This window comes from Balaenoptera borealis (genome assembly GCF_965194805.1).
Source record: "Balaenoptera borealis genome assembly, chromosome: 16".
Lineage (NCBI taxonomy): Eukaryota > Metazoa > Chordata > Mammalia > Artiodactyla > Balaenopteridae > Balaenoptera > Balaenoptera borealis.
The window spans coordinates 36,207,029-36,225,338 of NC_138872.1; the positions used below are offsets into that span (position 1 = coordinate 36,207,029).

General features: G+C 38.6%; 1 protein-coding gene across 7 annotated transcripts in view; it reads left to right on the forward strand.

Annotated features, from left to right (window-relative positions):
* The window catches only part of PLCB1 (phospholipase C beta 1), a 690,420-nt gene that overhangs the window by 525,062 nt on the left and 147,048 nt on the right, over nucleotides 1-18,310 (forward strand). For all 7 annotated transcript variants that reach the window (XM_082358993.1, XM_082358994.1, XM_082358995.1 and 4 more), the window contains one exon: nucleotides 8,724-8,881. In XM_082358993.1, coding sequence (XP_082215119.1) covers nucleotides 8,724-8,881 — 158 coding nt within the window. The remainder of the gene's footprint in view (nucleotides 1-8,723; nucleotides 8,882-18,310) is intronic.

Sequence of the window (18,310 nt, forward strand, 5' to 3'; positions counted from 1 at the left end):
ACACAATTTTTAAAAATTGTATAAATAATACATGTGATATTTGCAACAATTGGAATATGATATGAAAATATCTGTGATTTCTACTGGTGACAAAGTCACTGTCCTGCTAGTACTACAGTGATTTGTGGCCTACATTCATAATTGAAGAGAATGTTAAATTGCACATAGTGATTTGAGTTAAAGATGTAATCGTTTTTCTCATCCAAGTTTGAGGAGGTCTATAGAACCTCAAGTAAAAGTCTAGATCTTTGACTTGATAGGATCCTAAGAAATACAACTTTAAAGACTTTGACACATGATTGAATCTTGCATTTATCTTGTACTTGGGACCCCAAAATGCTTAGAAATACTTAAACATATGTTCGGTTAAATTTTGGACATTGCATATTGTTTTATCTATCTGGAAGTCACACTATGCAATAATTTTACCAATAGTCTTTTTTAAGTCCAAAAATGAATATATTTACATCCGTTAGTATCTGTATTATTTGCCATATAACAAATCAGGCAATGATACCAAAATGACTGAATGACAAGACTGATTGGGTATATATACGTTCTATTCTTTTTACCTTCTTCCAGAGTATATTAATTTTTCCCTTTTTGCATATCATTATGGACAAAGTTTTCAGAGTTTACATAGCTTCACTCAACCACAGCCACTATTCTCCTTTTGATGTTCAAATCGTCTCAGCTTTGGTTAGTGGAAACATTTTTTAGGCTGGCTTCTCTCTCCTCTTGACATGACCCATTGATCTTTGAAAAATGTCCTTGTTTTCTGGCACATAAGGATCTTCCAGGCTCATCTTTCTGCACCACGCATGGAATCAGACTTTTCCCCCAATGATCCCTTGTTCCTTTTAGTGTGAAAAATATGCATATGGGTAACAGCAATTTGAACCCTGTGCTGTGGAATGTTGTTTCTGGACCATTTCAGTGAACAAAGCAAGAAAAGATACATTTTTCTTCTTGTTAAGGCACAAGAATTCACATAAAGATTTCTACTCCTATCTTCCAATTTAAATTCTTGATTCTATAGCTGTGCTTCTTATATCAATCTTGATACCTAGCAAATTATACATAATTACTCATTTGCTTTACTGACAACACAATAATAGCTCCAAGAAAATTGTTCAATATCAACACAAACAATAGAACTACAAAATACTGTTCAATTTTTCTCAGCAGTTCTTTTTGTTTTTTAACTGCATTTTACTAAGGATTTTTAGTCCAATTAATTTCTTCCAGGGTCACTCATTTGCCCTCCCTCTGATTAACTTGGTCAGCACAAATATGGTAGAGAACTTGGCTCCATTGTGTCAGTTGGGTTTGGGGTGTTACCATATTAATGGCCAATAGTTTTCAGAAAGTAGAGCTTTCAGCTACTATAAAAGAGAAGGGTCCACTCTACTTTTTGCTGAAGAAAGAAAAAGAGCTGTCTCCAAATTTCTGTACAATGATTTCATATTACCACCATCTGATATACATGATTTCTGACCAAGTAAACCAACTCTCTCACCAATTTTTAAATTTCTAGTAGTATTAGAATTCACATCTTTTTAAATATTTAATTTTTAATGCTATGTTACCTATGTTAGACCATGTTCTGATCTTTAAGGTTTTTTTTTAAACTTATCTTCCTCACGTTTCTGAGCCATGTATTTTCATACCAGGGTTTGCATTATGTAAATCTCCATTCTTACAATATTACCTTGTCCCAATACCAGTCAAAATCTCTTATTTTTCTGCAGGGGAACTAACAAGAATTCCATATAATTAATTTTAAAAATTACATATAAATTCTAATATAGGTTCTTGAGGTTTTGCCTAAAATCCTCTTCTAACAGGTAAAATTTGGTTTTACTTCATATGATATTATTAGTGTCCTTGTTTTAATTATAGAGAGTCAGAACTCTTATCTCTCAGAGACCTTTGGGTAAACATTTATAATATAGAAATTCAAACTTCCCAAAGCCTATTAAGAATGTTATAAAATAAAATTATAACCAAGGTATAACCTGATAAAATCCAGTTAAATGTTAAAATCAATACCTAGAAAATGAGTTAGATTTTATATGTTACAAGCAGTTCCAGAACAAGTAGAAATATTTTCTACAGAAACATTATTTCATGGAAGGGGTATGTGGTGGAAAAAGAAAAGTTTTCCTATTCAAATGAGTTTTTAAAATGCTAGATTCAAACAAAGGTTGGCATCTACTGCAGTATGTTTCGAATATAGGAAAAAAAAGCTTACAGATTCACTCACACTAAGGTTATGATCAACCCTCCTCCCCCAGCCATGACCATGCTAGGTACTTCCTTGGAACATTTTAAGAACAAGTATTCCTGAGAAATGCCAGTCTAAATTCAAATAAGGGGAACTTCAATATTTGGAATGTTTTCTTTTGAGCATTCAAAGGGACCATAAAGATTAAATATACAGTATGAAAACCAATCAATTTAACAATGCATTATTATTGTTATGTCTATTTCTCTGCTCATTATTGCCTCTTTGTTAACTATCAAGACACCCAGAAGGAAAAATAAAATCCAATCACTGAGAGAAATACATGCACAGAATGAGTTGATGTTTAATTACGATGGTCATTTTCTAGGGTTTTGGATAGACTTGGCAGTACACCAGGTAGTGATTATGGTTTAAGTTATTGTTTTTCCTTGAGGAATCTACCCTTATGACTCAAAACAAGATTCTCTCAGGACTGAATAGTGTGCATTCATTTCAATTACACTTTTTCAGCTCTTCATAAATCTTTCCATACTCTAAACCATTTGGGAGATAATGGCTCCATATACTCAGGAAAAGCAAAGTGGCATATCTCTGAATAATTAACATTTTTATTCAGCTTGGGAAGTAAAACATTAGACTGGAGGTTTTAGTTATCCCTCTGATGAATTAAACTATCTGATTATTCAATTCCTCTCCTAAGGTGTATGTTCTTGGCTGCAGAAAAGTTCAAAAAATGGTATAGTTTTATCCTTTAAGGTATAGTTTTTCCCTTGCCAATCCACTACCAACTCAAGCTTAGTGTCACTCCCTCCCTTTACATCTCTCCTACTCATTTAGTCCTTAGCATATGCAACTTTTTATAATTTATTTTTGGCTTAAAGCACACACAGACCTATGAAAGTTGGGTGGTAGAATGGAAAGAAGTTGAGCTTAGCAAATAAACAGACCAAGTTTCAATTTGCCTTTCAGTAAATTAAGTCTTCTAAGCCTTAATTTCTTCATGTGAAAATGAAAGTAAATTGAAACAGCCAGGGTATTTTGGGCTATGCATAAGAGGATACTATTACTTAATGGCTTAAACATTAAGAAATTTACTACCTCACACAGCAAGAAGTCCAGAAACAGAGTGGTTGAGGGTTGATTAAATCAGGAATTAATTGATGCCATCAGAGACCCAGATGCTTTCTATCTTTTTGCTCCTCTTATGGTTTCTTTTCCTTCTTTTTTTTTTTTTAATATTTATTTATTTATTTTAGCTGTGCTGGGTCTTAGTTGCAGTATGCGGGATTTTCTTTGCAGCATGTGCAATCTTTACTTGTGGCACGTGGAATCTTTTAGTTGCAGCATGTGGACTTCTTAGTTGCGGCATGCATGCGGGATCTAGTTCCCCGACCAAGGATCAAACCCAGGCCCCCTGCCTGGGAGCATGGAGTTTTACCCACTGGACCACCAGGGAAGTCCCATCCTCTTATTGTTTCAAGATGACTGTGCACCTTGAGCATTGCCTCCATAAGAAATAAGCTCCACATGTGGCCCAGGGAACATCCGCATCTTGTGGCCCTTTGTATGAGTGAGGTTTTCCCCAACCCACCCAGCAGACTTTCCTTTACACCCTATTAGATGTAGCCCAGAGTTACACCATACAGCAATGCCCTACAATAAGCACTAACGTGGACCACAGAACCACTGTGACTGGCTGAGAAGAATTAAGATTTATCCCAGGGCTGGAGAGGGGACCCTGAAGCATATCAGAACCTAAATAGATTATTCTTTTGACAAGGAAAAAGAGAAAGAAATGACAGCCAGAAGTGTAATAGTGCAGTGAGGGTGTAAACTCCCTGGCACATAAGAGCTTTCTCCTTTGTTTGTACTTGCCTCTTTACCTAAATGGTAAGGTAAGGAAGATGTCTTGTGTCATTTTTGTATCCAAAGCAACCAGTATTTTGCCTCCCACAGAGAATATTTGAGAATATGCATACACCCTAGGGATGAGTCTCCTGTAATCAGTAAGGCATATGCTTAAAGTTCTTTTCTCACTTGCCTAAGCCATCCCATGGCAATTGGATCTATGTTCAAAAGAGGTTCATGGTGATAAACCATAATGGAAAATAATATAAAAAAGAATGTGTGTGTGTGTGTGTGTGTGTGTGTGTGTGTGTGTATATATATATATATATATATATATATATATAAACTGAATCACTTTGCTGTGCAGCAGAAATTAACACAACACGGTAAATCAACTATACTTCAATTAAAAAAAAAAAAAAGACCTTCATGGTCTTACTGGGGCAGCAGAGAGATAATGTAGAAGAGAGAGATCAGATCAAACTGATGGCCCTAGAGACGGTCAAGATGAACAACACATCCTCTGTATTTTGGATAGTTCCCTCAAGTGTAGCTGTTGGTTTCACAGCATTGAAAGCAAGGAGAAATGGTTCCCCATATCCATTTATTGAAGGAGACAGTGTTTATTGAAGAAAGCCACTGAATTAACAAAAGTTTCACAATCTGGAACCTTCTTACCCTGAAGATTGAAGAGAAGACAATAAATAACGATAAATATAAATATAGGCAATTAATCATCACACTCCACAAGACGAGAAATTTCTCAGAAGCTTGTGTTAATAGACGGATTGTTATTTTCAATTTTCTGGTCTCTTCCATCCATGGATGCCTTGGGTAATCTGAGACAAAGCTCAAGTGAATGAAGCCAGCTGCCCAAAATGAATGCAGTCAAGTGAGAAGTTGCAGAGCTCTGACTCGGGGCAGTATTATGAATTAATCTGAGATGGAGCTTCAGCTCCAAAGTTCAATCATAGGCTTGTAATGTACTCCAGAGGGTGTTCACAGCCAGGCAGAGATGATGCCAGATACTAGTTTCAGAAACAACAAGGGTTGAGGGACTCATGACATATCATTAATCCCAACCTGTGGCAATCCCCTGGCCCCAGAAGCTTTATTTATTGGATCTAATCAAATGGAAATATAATGGTTGGATGGGATATAATAATGAGGAGTTAGGAATTTCAGGCAAGAAAAATAAACCAGCTTTGAGGCTTTAAGCAGAAAAGGAGAGAGTAGTGGAGAATATTAATTCACATATTTGGAAAAAATCTCCATAAATGAAGGAAAACATACAGAAAACCTAATATGCATTCCAAGCAATAGGACAGTTATGGATAAATGTGTGTTTTCTAATGCTTTCTTTGGAAGATTTCCTTTTCTAATAAAGGTTATTCATTTTAGTAATGAACAAATTTACCTTAGAGGAATTCTTTTGGGCTTAGATGTTGGACAATAAACACAACACAGGCACACACACACACACACACACACACACACACACACACACACACTCATATACACCCTCCTCCTCCATTCTTTTGTTTTTCAGAATCATTTCCATCTCTAACCCCATGCCTTACCATGTCTTTCAAAACATTAACTGATCAACATTCAAAAAGTACATCAAATTGCTTCTATTCTATATATATTCTATATATATATTGCAAGCAAATCCAAAGAAATGTTTCTGGAAACTTCTTGAATCTTTTATGACAGAACACTCTAGTGTGGGTTAGGTATTTTTCTACCTTCAATCTTTCATTAGATTGAAGCAACTTGCTTACTGGCAACTTCTTTACTGGCAACTCCCTTACAGAAGTTAGTAACACTTAACAGAATATTAATGAAATTGCACATTATTGGATATAGTCAGTAATACACTTAAACAATTTCCTAGGTAGTACACAAGAAAATCTGCTCCACTCTTGAATAGCTGTGCAGTGGTCTGAAGGAGCTAGCATTTTTAAAGAATTAACCTGATAATTGTTTGAATTCTTCACTTCTTTAGCTAAAGTAGCCCTCCTTTAAGTTTAGGAATAACATATAAATGATCATCTTTTCCCCTTCACTACCACTCTCCATTTTTCCTTTATGCAGCAAAGACCTTTATTACAACAAACTTTGAAGCAATTTTAAATGGCAAATTGATTATCTAGCATCAGGAACTTTCTAGATTATTTTGTCAGCATTTCTGCTTTTGCAAACATTTGTGTATTTAAAATGTCCTATTTTTTCCAGTAAAGAAAAGTGATTATGCAAACCTACTTAACCAGCCTTTCAGTGCATTTACTAGGGCTCTATAGAACCGAAAAATGTCACCCTTTTGTTATGCTGATATCGGATGTTGTGACATGCATATAAAAATAAAATTAAGCCAATAGGTTTAATCCCATTTTCTTTGTCCTGTGTGTCTCCACTGGACAGATCTTGTCCATTTCAAAGTCATTTTGACAGTTTTCATCAATATGTCATCTTTTAAATGACTGCTAAAAAAAATCATGGAAGCTTATAGCGTATAAGTCACAGAAAATCTTTACTATGGAAAACCAAAAACTTCCATTTGTGTGTTTGATGTTAGGCTTGTCTCAAAACTTATTTATTATTAATCTTTTAAAAATAATTTATCAAGGGAATTCTCTGGCTGTGCAGTGGTCAGGACTGAGGGCTTTCACTGCCGTGGCCCAGGTTCAATCCCTGGTCAGGGAACTAAGATCCTGAAAGCCACATGATGCAGACAAAATAATAATAATAATAACTTATCAAAAAATTAGTACCTTCCATCGACTTCTTAAATGAAACAGAAATAGCTTGGCTTCTCTTTCCACCCTCAGATTTCTTGGATGCCTTGATTATTACAATTCTTATCACTTTACTAGAGGATTTCAGTTCTGCTTCCAAAGGTTTTTAATTTTGATAAATTTTATCTGTTTTCTTCCTTTGCTACTTGTGCTTTTGGTGTCATATCTATGAAACCATTGCCAAATTTAAGTCACAAAGATTTACCTCTACATTCTCTTCTAAGAGTTTTATAATTTTAGCTCTTACAGTTAGGATCTTAATTGATTTCAAGTTATTTTTTTTAATATGATGTGGTAGGGATCCAACTTCATTATTTTCCATTTAGCAATCCAGTTGTCCCAGCACCATTTCTTGAAAAGATGATTTTCTGCAATGAATTGTTTTGGCATCCTTGTTGTAAGTCAATAAATGTGAGGGGTTATCTCTGGGTTCTCAATTCTATTCCATTGATCTGTGTGTCTAACCTTATGCCAGTATCATGCTGTCTTTTTTTTTTTTTTTAACATCCTTATTGGAGTATAATTGCTTTACAATCGTGTGTTAGTTTCTGCTTTATAACAAAGTGAATCAGCTATACATATACATATATCCCCATATCTCCTCCCTCTTGCCTCTCCCTCCCACCCTCCCTATCCCACCCCTCTAGGTGGTCACAAAGCACCAAGCTGATCTCCCTGTGCTATGCGACTGCTTCCCACTAGCTATCTATTTTACATTTGGTAGTGTATATATGTCAGTGCTACTCTCTCACTTCGTCCCAGTTTACCCTTCCCCCTCCCTGTGTCCTCAAGTCCATTCTTTATGTCTGTGTCTTTATTCCTGTCCTGCCCCTAGGTTCATCAGAACCTTTCTTTTTTTAGATTCCGTATATATGACCACACTGTCTTGATCACTGGAGCTTTGTAGCTAAGTTTTGAAACTGGGAAGTGTGAGTCTTCCAACTTTTTCCTTATTTTTTAAGATCATTTGGGCTATTCTGAGTCCTTTAAATTTCCATATGAATTTTGGGATCAGCTTGTCAATTTGTGCCAAAAAAAGCCAGATATGATTTTGATAGGAATTGAATTTGTAAATCAATTTGGGGAGTAGTGCCATCTTAACAATTTTGAGTCTTCTGCTCCATGAACATGGGATGTCTTTTCATTTACTTAGGTCTTGTTTAATTTCTTTAACAGTGTCTTGTAATTATAAGTTTTATACTTCATTTGTCAAATTTAAATTTATTCCTACAAATTTATTTCACTTTTGCAAAGAGAATGTTTAGCTATCCTAAGCATTTGTGCCTTGGACAAACATGACAGAAGGTTTGACTTATATAATAGAATGCCCTGTCAACAATACCCCTTCATAGGGAGGGTCAGAATTAAAAGACTGAGTTTTGAAGTTATAATCCTGATCTTCCACTTACCAGCTTTGGAAACTTGGGCAAATAAAATGCTCTATGCCATTTTCATTATCAGAAAATAAGCATTTAAAAGTAAAAGTAGTTATACCAGGTAGATTTTTATGAAGATTAAATGTAGTAATATACGTAAAGTCCAAAGAACTATAATTGGTACATGGTAAGCAGTTAATAAACATGAGTTATTGTTATTGTTACAATGCTCTCCTCCTTCTATTCTCTCTTCCCCAAACCACTGCTAGGGAGCCACAATTCCATTTGGGATTGTGCCACTACCTTCTGGTATGTTGAGGCAGAAGAAAGACTGAGGACTGCTCAAGGTCTTGAACTCTTTGTTTTCCCATTGTTGACGAGCTTTTCTAGGAAGCCACCAGTGTCTTCCTTGCTTTGTGGGAGTCTGAGCTTCATTTTGTTGGTGTTTTACAGCTGGCCAGCTGGCTGGAAACTCCTCCGTCGAGATGTATCGCCAAGTGCTCCTGTCTGGTTGTCGCTGTGTGGAGTTGGACTGCTGGAAGGGACGGACCGCAGAAGAGGAGCCAGTCATCACCCATGGGTTCACCATGACCACGGAGATATCCTTCAAGGTAGAGTGAATGAATATTGCTAAGAGAGGAAGCTGGGGAGACCTGACACCTTTTTGGGTAAAGCCTGCTAAGGTTGAAAGTCCCAGTGGTCCCAATTAAGTCCATAGGCTATTAATCATGTTTGCAATTTCAGAGGCTAAAATTTAGCAATTCATCCATGATTAACTGGCATCAGGTGAACTGCTAACCAAAATCTAAAGAAACTGTCTTATTAAAGGAAATATCAATTTATTTGTCTATTTAACACTCATTCTTTTTATTGCATTTTATCGTTGTGAAATATAACATACATAAAGAACACATACAACTTATTCGTACAGTTTAACCAATGGATATAAAGTGTACACTCATGTATTTACCACCTAAAGCAAGAAGTAGAAAATTACTGGCACCCCAGAAACACCCATGTACCTATTCCCATTAGAATGACCTCCTTACCTCCAGAGATGACCACTTTCCTGACCATTATAGTGATCACTATTTTGCTTTTCTTCAGATTTGTACTAGTTTATGTGCAGCTCTAAACAATGTAGTTTCACCGCTGTTTTAACTTGATTTAAGTGGATTCATGCTGTAGTATGCATTATTTTGTGTTGTGCTTTTTGAACTCCATGTTCTTTGGGAGATTCAACAATATTATTGCATGTTTCTCTAGCTTCGTTGCTTTCTTGATGATGATGATGATGATATTAATCACCACTATTTAATTATTACATACTATTCCATTCTGTGGAATATTATATAATAGTCAATACAGGAGATTGACTATTATAACCAGCTTTTGACACATTGATACCTATCAGTCAAAGACCCCTAGGAATACACCAGTGATCAAAGTTGTCTTTACCAGCTTATGCAACAAGGGAGTACACATGTCATGGGGAACTGTGTTTGTCAGTAAAATTGTATTAGAGAGGATTTACAGGATTTGGCCTGTATTAGGTGATTTGGGTGAGGGTTCAAGGAGACAGGGTTTTGCTATAGGTTGGATGCTGTCAGTAAGCAGAAATAATCCTACGATTGGGTATCTTGATAAATCCTATCTAGGAGGCAAGACTAAAGTGGTAATTGATAAAGAAGCATCAACTAATCTTATTAGTCAGGAATGAGGGTATATTTGGTCATCTCCCTTCTCTCTCCACCCAAGTTTCCATCCTACACCATAAAGGGCCTAGCATTCATGCATATGGACACCCAAGCCCAAATATCCAGATTCTATTCACATCCCCTGCAAAGAGCCATCCACAGAAGCTTGGGGTCATTTGGGCTGGGGAAATCTGGGGTCCTAGGTAACTAGAGAGAGATCTAGAAAGAGGATATGTGGGCTTTTGGGGACATGTTCTCTTGACTGACTCAGGCTTCTCATCTCTTTGGAAGGGATCAGAAAAGAAGGGCCAGAGGATAACTCTAGAGCACAGGGTCCCAAGGCATGAGTTCCATTACCTGGGTTACTTGGGTCTCAGGGCAGAACTGGCTCTGGGTCACTAACTCTTACCTTAAGTAACCAAGGAAACAGAGCTCAAGTGGGTGGTAGGTAAGGTGGAATGGGGACAAGGCCATTGAAAATGAGGAGGTCGGAGTGCTGAGAGGCCAGAATATTGGATGAGTTAGATGTTAACATCACCAAGACTGGTGACAAAGCTTTGGATGAAGAAAAAGTGAGCCACTTGCCAAAGTCTTTGCTGAATGAGGTGACATTCAGTAGATGGCAGAAGTGAAGAAGTGGTAAAAGCTGGTTTGGCTGCTGCATGAAAACTGGGTTTGGTTTGGTTTTGTTTTAAGATAAGAAGATCGAAAGGTAATATTTCAGAAGTAGCATTGGGAGCAAAAAAATTTCCAATATCCAGCTTTTAGCCCTGGAGCACTTGGAATGTGATAAAATAAACATCTGTCTTTTGAGAGGGCAGCAAAAAGAGGCAAGATTTTCAAGGGACAGCCAGGTTTCAGTTTAGACAATTGAATTTCCTCATCAAAGGTACTATACTTGACAGCAATAAAAATGTGTTCAGAAGGAATATTAGCACCTTAAAATATATTTACTATGTTGTGAAGTTGACTTTTCATGATTTCTGAAACTTAGGCTATTACATAGTAATTAGTGAAAAATAGCACCCTTCATTAAATTTTTCAACAAAGTTTAATATGGGGTTGACCTTAATTCTGATCAAAATCTTTGTATCTGCTTCTGAAGTTGAGCACTCTTAATGTTATTTGGTTTTTCTTTAATGGAAAATCAATGGGTTTCTTTTCCATTTCCATAGTCCCCCACCTTCCCAGCTCCTGCCATGATCCCTCATCAGCTAAGATACCAGGCCTAACCTGTTGGGCTCTTTTGAAAAAGTGGGGGACATGCGACCCTTGTGTGGAGTGGATGCAATTTGTGCTCATCCGTCTGTTGATGGATGGACAGGGTCCTGGAAAGGGAGACAGCACATCCTGATGGAGCCGTTGCTGAGCTAGGGGACCGATGGCCTTGTGCACACACCCGCTGCCAGGAGGGCCACCCACACCCCCGCCCACCAACCCCTCAAGAGTCCCTGTGAGGAGCAATTATATTTTCTTAAACATTTATAATCCTCGAGGTTCTTTGATTTACTTTGGGGGAAGGGGAGACTGTGGGGAGGGAAGATAAAGCACATTCCAAGCACATTCTAAGGCATGTTTATTTTGTGTGAAGCATTGGCTTCTTGGCCTTGGCCATCAAGTCAGCTTAGAGTGACTCTCCCTGTGCACTCGACCGTACAAGTGGTCCTTCAATCACATCTGTGATCCCAGAGTCATGGGCCGATTGAGCATCTATTCCTGGGCTCCGGAAGCACAACTTCCCACCACATACACACACTTGCTGACAGATTTAGGAACTGAAAGACTAAATCTAGCCCAGAATTCTGCTTCCTCTCTCTAACTGCTGGAATTGGGGGTGGGGGGGCAGCCAAAAAAGAGCAGGAAACTCGTCATCCTGGTGGTTGGTTGGTGCAGCTTTGCTTCCTGCTATTGTGCACTTGCAGGATAGATAATTCTGGCAGAGATGTGGGTGTGTGTGTGGGGGGTGGTGGTGGTGGGTGGGAATGAGTGTGAGGAGTAGAAATGCCAGCCTGTTTTGTGGACAAATACACGGAGCAGGAATTCTCTGCATCAGGACTAGGACTAGAGTGAGGCAAGTGAAGCATCTATCATGCAAAATTTAAGGAGGTGCTTATTCTCACTGACATATAAATGCGGACTTGGCACCTGAGATTGAGTGTCTCTTTAAATTTTGCACTTACGTGCCTCACTTGCCTCACCCAAGTCCCAGCCCTTTCTGCCTGATTATCAGCAGGCAGTCTGCTTTTCCAGAAACTACTGTGTAAAATGACTTTGTAAGAAAGGATGAGAAGAGAAATGGGGGACAAAGCTCTATGTGATCTCTCTTCCCCGCATCACCCCTTTCCCCCTCACTCACATGGCTGGGCTCTGTGCTGTACCCTGACCATGATAGGCAGGTCCTGCCTCACAGCCTTTGCAAGGTTGCCCCTCTGCCTGAAACACTCTTCCCCCAGGTATCTGCATGGCTCACCTCTTACCTCCTCGGAGCATTTCTCAAATGCCACCTTCTCAAGGAGGCCTCCTGGGACATATTTAATACTGTAACCAGTACTCCCACACTCCTGATAGGCTCCCCACCACTTTATTCCTTCTATTTACCAAGAGGCACTTATCACATTCTACTACTCTGCTTAATTTACTCAGTTATTATGTTCCTTCTTTATTGTCTGTGTCCTTCTGTCAGTAAGAACATTGAGCTCCACAAAAGACAGGGATCTTTGTTTTGTTCCAAGCACTTTAAAAAGGATCTGACATATAGTAGGTGCTCAATAAATTTTTAATGACTTTTTCCATCCCCAGGAAAATAGACAAATTATAGTATAGCCTTCATTTTTAGTCTTTCTTGCCTCTGTGCATCAGATAAATGAATTTTGTCTTTCTCCGGTTTTGCTGTGAAATTCCATACATCAGTAGGCGGTGAAAAGATTCTCCCAATGTTTGCCAGTTTGGGCTATCCTATAGATTTGGACCTGATCTTCACGGTGTAATTAGACTATATTCTATAGCCACAGCATGTATTGTAGCAGCAAAATAAACCAATTGCAAAAGTTCATCATTTTTATGTCACACAGTTTATCTTCTCTGAGTCTATGTAATCTGGAAAGCTTCCATGCGATCTATGATAAATCCCCAAAAGCAAAAGTTCCTGTTGGCATTTACTGCCTGTTTATTGTTGGGCCAAAATAAAAAGTTGTGTTCTGGGAAAGCAGACATGCTGTAATTCAGCCTCTTTATGGAAGACTTTTTATTTTGCACTCTGGATTTATTTATTATATATCCCATATATCGGCTCTTCACTTTCTTTGCCTCATTGCCTGAGCCTTTCCGATGGTGATGGTCATGACATATAGCAATTCGGCACGTGGTCTGCATCCTCTCTGCTCCCACTCAATCTCCTCCTCCCCACACCGATCCCCACCTACCTTCTCCATCCCCGAGCTGCTCCTTTTTCTCACCCCTCAGGCAGCTCCTTTGTAACCAGCAATTGCATAAGATGGAAAACTGAGTAAAGTGATAAAATATATAATTAAAATGTATTAAATTTGAGTATGTGGTTAAATGGAGCGTTTCCGAAAATAAAGTGTCATTCTCTGAGAGAGTAATAATTTAGGATGCAATTTAACTGCCACATACATGCTCACATAAAATGGATATCCAAATACACTCTGCTGTTGTCTGTCAAGGATAAGAGATTTCAAGGGCAGATTTTCCCCCTGGAGGTTAGTAACTGAGCCATATGGTTTATAGATTATTGGATCCAGTGTTAGAGGTCTCTGAAAAAATGATTTTGGCTTAATGAGGAGCAGTCGAGCAGTAAGGTACTTTCAAATCCATTGTCCACTAAGGACAGCTTATGTGAAAGAACCAAACTTAAAACCTAGACTAGCCTTCTCATCCTCAGTGATCAGGTGCCCCATGCAAAGTATTAGAAAGGTATGAAAAACCAAAAGGGAACTTCCAGAGTTTTCAGGTGCTCCCAACTAAAACTGTTAGATGAAATTCAGTAAATCTTTTCTTTAAAGGTTCCAAAAGCTTTCCTAAGCTGGTGACTAGAGTTGTGGTAGAGATAGGGAGAGGGAGGAGGGAGAGGCTGGGAAGGAAAGAGAGAAGGGAGACCATAGAAGTTTAGAATGCAGCTCTGGAGCTGACTGCCAGGGTTCCAGTACCAGCACTGACTGGCTGCAAGGCCAGGAGAAGCTCCCTTACAGGCCGAGCCTCTTGTTCTAAGCCATGTCTGCATATTAAGTAGGGTCGCTGAATGCTGTTGTTCTAAGCATTCGGTGAGCTTACTTAATATACAGACATGGCTTAGAGCAACGTATGGCATGCAGTGAGTACTCTATAAATGTTAGCTACTGATATTATAATTGAAAAATTTAAAGCCACACTTTAGCTTTCCTTCTAGAAATATAATGGTAGGGTATTATATATGCAAGGAGTTGTTAAGTCAGGGTGAGGGCAGGGAGTTGAATGAAGTCATTTGTAAAGCTGCCATGGTAGAGGATGTGGGTGACACCCAGATGCAACTCCTGGCATCCACTTTACCTCTAGGAAGAGACCAGAAGCCCAAACCATGTGGCAAGTGAAAACACAGCCCAGCCTTGGTAAGAGGCCCAGTGGGAGCTGGGAAGAGTGTAACCAGTGAGCTTGGAGGCTACATTGCAAACATAAGGTCCTTGGTCAAGTGCACAAGACCAAACATGTACAATGTCAGAGGTAGGAAAAGGGAAGAAATAGGATACATCAGTCAAGAAAGTCTAGGAACCACAGAACCCAGTGGCAGTTCAGGGCACACCAGCATCCCTGCTGTGGGAAGAGAGATCCCCACCCAGAGAGTTAGGAAGACAGGTAGGGGCACGAACTTTCTACAGGTGTCTGTAAGAGGAGGCCCAGAAAAACATGGACGTTTCATTGGCTAAATATAAAGAGAGATAGGCCCTTGGGTTTTCACTCACCTTCAGGCCTGACTCTCACTGTCCCAAACGGTGATGGGGCAGGTCTACGATCAACGTTCATTATTAAAAGCAACTGGAGCAGTTTGCATATAGCCAAAGTTGTCAAAGACTAATTACACTATCATTTGAAAGACTTTTAAATTTAAGACTTGATCTTGATTGGAAATTTCGTCCAAGAAATTATTAAAATTAACGGGCTATTGAGTATGGAATCAACATTCAAATTTCTATAATACAAAATTACATTTACCTTTGGTTACAGTCAAATTTTAAGATTTGCTTAGGCCAAGGATCAGACCAGTCCAGGGGCTGACAAACTATCTTCTGCAGCCCACATTCAGCCTGTCACTTGCTTTCGTAAATTCAGTTTTGTTGGAACATAGGCACATCCACATGTTTACATATTATCTGTGGCCACTTGGGCACTACAAAGGCAGAGTTGAATATTTGCCACAGAAACCATATAGCCCACAAAGCCTAAAATACTCACCACCTGGCCCTTTATGGAAAAAAAATGTGCTGTCCTCTGAAAGAGTCAGTAGAGAATTAAATGGGAACACAAGTAGGCAGATTGTGTCTCTTCTATTAATGATTTTAAGAGTCCATTTATTCATTTGGAAATATTTAGTGAGCATCTAGAATGCTCCATAGTAGTTTCTACATCCTAGGGGCAGAGCAATGGAGAAAACTGAGTGCTTACCCTCAAAAAGCTTACATTCTAGTGTGGAGAAATAGACCAAAATAAACACACCACATGGCATGTGGAAATAAACCTTTAAGACAACGTTAATCAGTATTGAAGGCAAAGAAGGGCTAGAGGTATGCTATTTTCAGCAGGATGGTTGGAGAAGACCCTGGTAATGTGGCATTTAAGCAGAGATCACCACCCCTCAAAATTAAGGAAGTAAGCCTTGCTGTCAGATAAGAGTATTCCTGAAAGAAGTAACAAGGATAAACAAAGAAATGAGAGATGAACAAAGAGATGAAGTAATGCTTGGTCTATTGGAGGGAAAGCAAGAAGGTCAGTGGACTGTAGCAGTGTGAGCAATGGAAAAGAAGATGTATTTAGTGAGATGGTAGGTGCAGGATCTGATAAAGAACTTGGATTTCACTCTGTGAAATTGGAGGCCATGGAAAGTTTACTCCAAAGGAATGAAATCGAAATCATCTGACTCATGTTTAGGAGCAATCACTCTGGCTGTGGTAGGCAGTACAGGAGGCAAACATAGAAGCAGCTAAAAGCTTTATTAGTCAGCCTCCACTAGGTTTTGCTGCAAAAACTAGAAACTCCAGAATCTCAGTGGTTTAGAACCACACAGGTTTATTTCTTGCTCAGGTTAGATGTTGGCTGTTGCTGCCATCAATATTGTCTGCAATCCATACAGAAAGAATAGCCCCAATCTGTGATATCACCAGGCCCACAGCAGTGGGGAAAGAAAGGTGGCAGAACCCAAGATGGCTCTTGAAGACTCTGCTCAACAGAACCATGTGCCATTTTCACATGCATTTCAGCAACCAAAACAAAACACAGGGCCATGCCTATGGTCAACAGATCTCACAGGAAGGGTAGTGAATATGTGGGAATGACGACAAAATCTATCCCAGCAGTTACGGCAAGGGTTTTTGGGTCGGGATGATAGAGGTGGAGGTGCTGCTATGTGGTTATATTCTGAATATATTTTGGACAGGATTACGGATGAATTGAAAGATGTTATAATAAGAGGAATCAAGAATGGCTCTCATGTGTTTTGCCAGTAGCAAATAAAACAGGGCCAAATTTAGGAAATAAACAAAATCTAGCCCCCCTTTTCTCCCCATTCTTACTACCCACTTCCTTTAGGTATCTATTTGCTATTCTTTTTTTTTTTTTTTTATCAAAGTAGAATTGATGTAAAATGTTGTGCCAATCTCTGCTGTACAGCAAAGTGACTCAGTTTTATACATATATACATTTTTTTTAATATTCTTTTCCATTAGGGTTTATCCCAGGAGATTGGATAAGATTCCTTGTGCTATACAGTAGGACCTTATTGTTTATCCATTGTCTATATATAATAGTTTGTATCTGCTAATCCCAAACTCCAATCCATCCCTCCCCCACCCACCTCTCCCTTGTCAACCACAAGTCTATTCTCTATGTCTGTGAGTGTGTTTCTGTTTTGTAGGTAGGTTCATTTGTGCCATATTTTAGATTCCACATGTAAGTGATATCATATGGTATTTGTCTTTCTCTTTCTGACTTACTTAGTATGATAATCTCTAGTTGCATCCTATGTTCCTGCAAATGGCATTATTTTTTTTCTTTTTTTATGGCTGAGTAGTATCCCATTGTATATATATACCACACCTTCTTTATCCATTCATCTGATGATGGACATTTAGGTTGTTTCCATGTTTTGGCTACTGTGAATAGTGCTGTGCAATTCTTTTGAGGGCTTTGATCTTAGTTGGTTAAGGTCATTAGCTGCATGGGAGTTACTGAAATGGTTAAGAGAATAAACTCTAGAGTCAGACAAACTTTCCTGGGGTTTCCTGGACTCTCCTCTCTGTGACCTTAGGCAAATTGGTTAATATCTCTGAGTTTCCATTTTATAATCTGTGAAATGACAGATAATATTTTCCTTAGGGAATGTTTATAGCAGGAGATAAGATCTGTGTCTGGAATGCAAATGCTCATTTAATGGCAGCTCTTGTTTGTATTAGTTGGGTTTAGGGTGAATGGGGAGGGGGGCACCAGCAAGCTGAGTAACCTTAGTTGTTTTGAGAATATCTGCCCATCATGAGCTGTGTCCTTTACCTCCTCTCGCTGCATCCTTGCAACAGGCTTGTGGAATGAAGCTTATCACTCCTACTTTACAGGCCAGCAAGCCAAGAGCACATAGGCATTAAGTTATTTTTCTCAAGGTCACACAGCTTGTAAGGATAAGAAGAAGGATTCAAACACAAGCCTGTTGGACTCCAAAGCCTGTACTCAAAAAAATCAAATAAAGAGTTTAAAATCTGGGCATTGCTTACTCTTTATAGTGTACTTATTTTTGATGGTATCAACTATCATAATGTATGAAAGGCAATCTGTGGATTCACTTTTAAGAAACAGTGAGTGATTCTTTTGCTCCATGCAGGCAAATCCTTCTTAGAGGATATATGCAAATGTAGTACAGAATTAGAAAGCCTTATTTATACTCTGGGGCCAGAGAAATAGCTTTCTGGCATGGATAGAAAGCAAACTATGAATTGTGTAAGGAAAGTAGAGAAGATAATGGAAAAGCCTCAGGCATAAGCGATCAGAGTGAAAATTCCTACTTGAGAGAAGATGTAAAGAATACATGTAACTAAAAAAAAAAAAAAAAAAAAAAATGATGTGAAGCCACAGAAGTATTGGCATTGA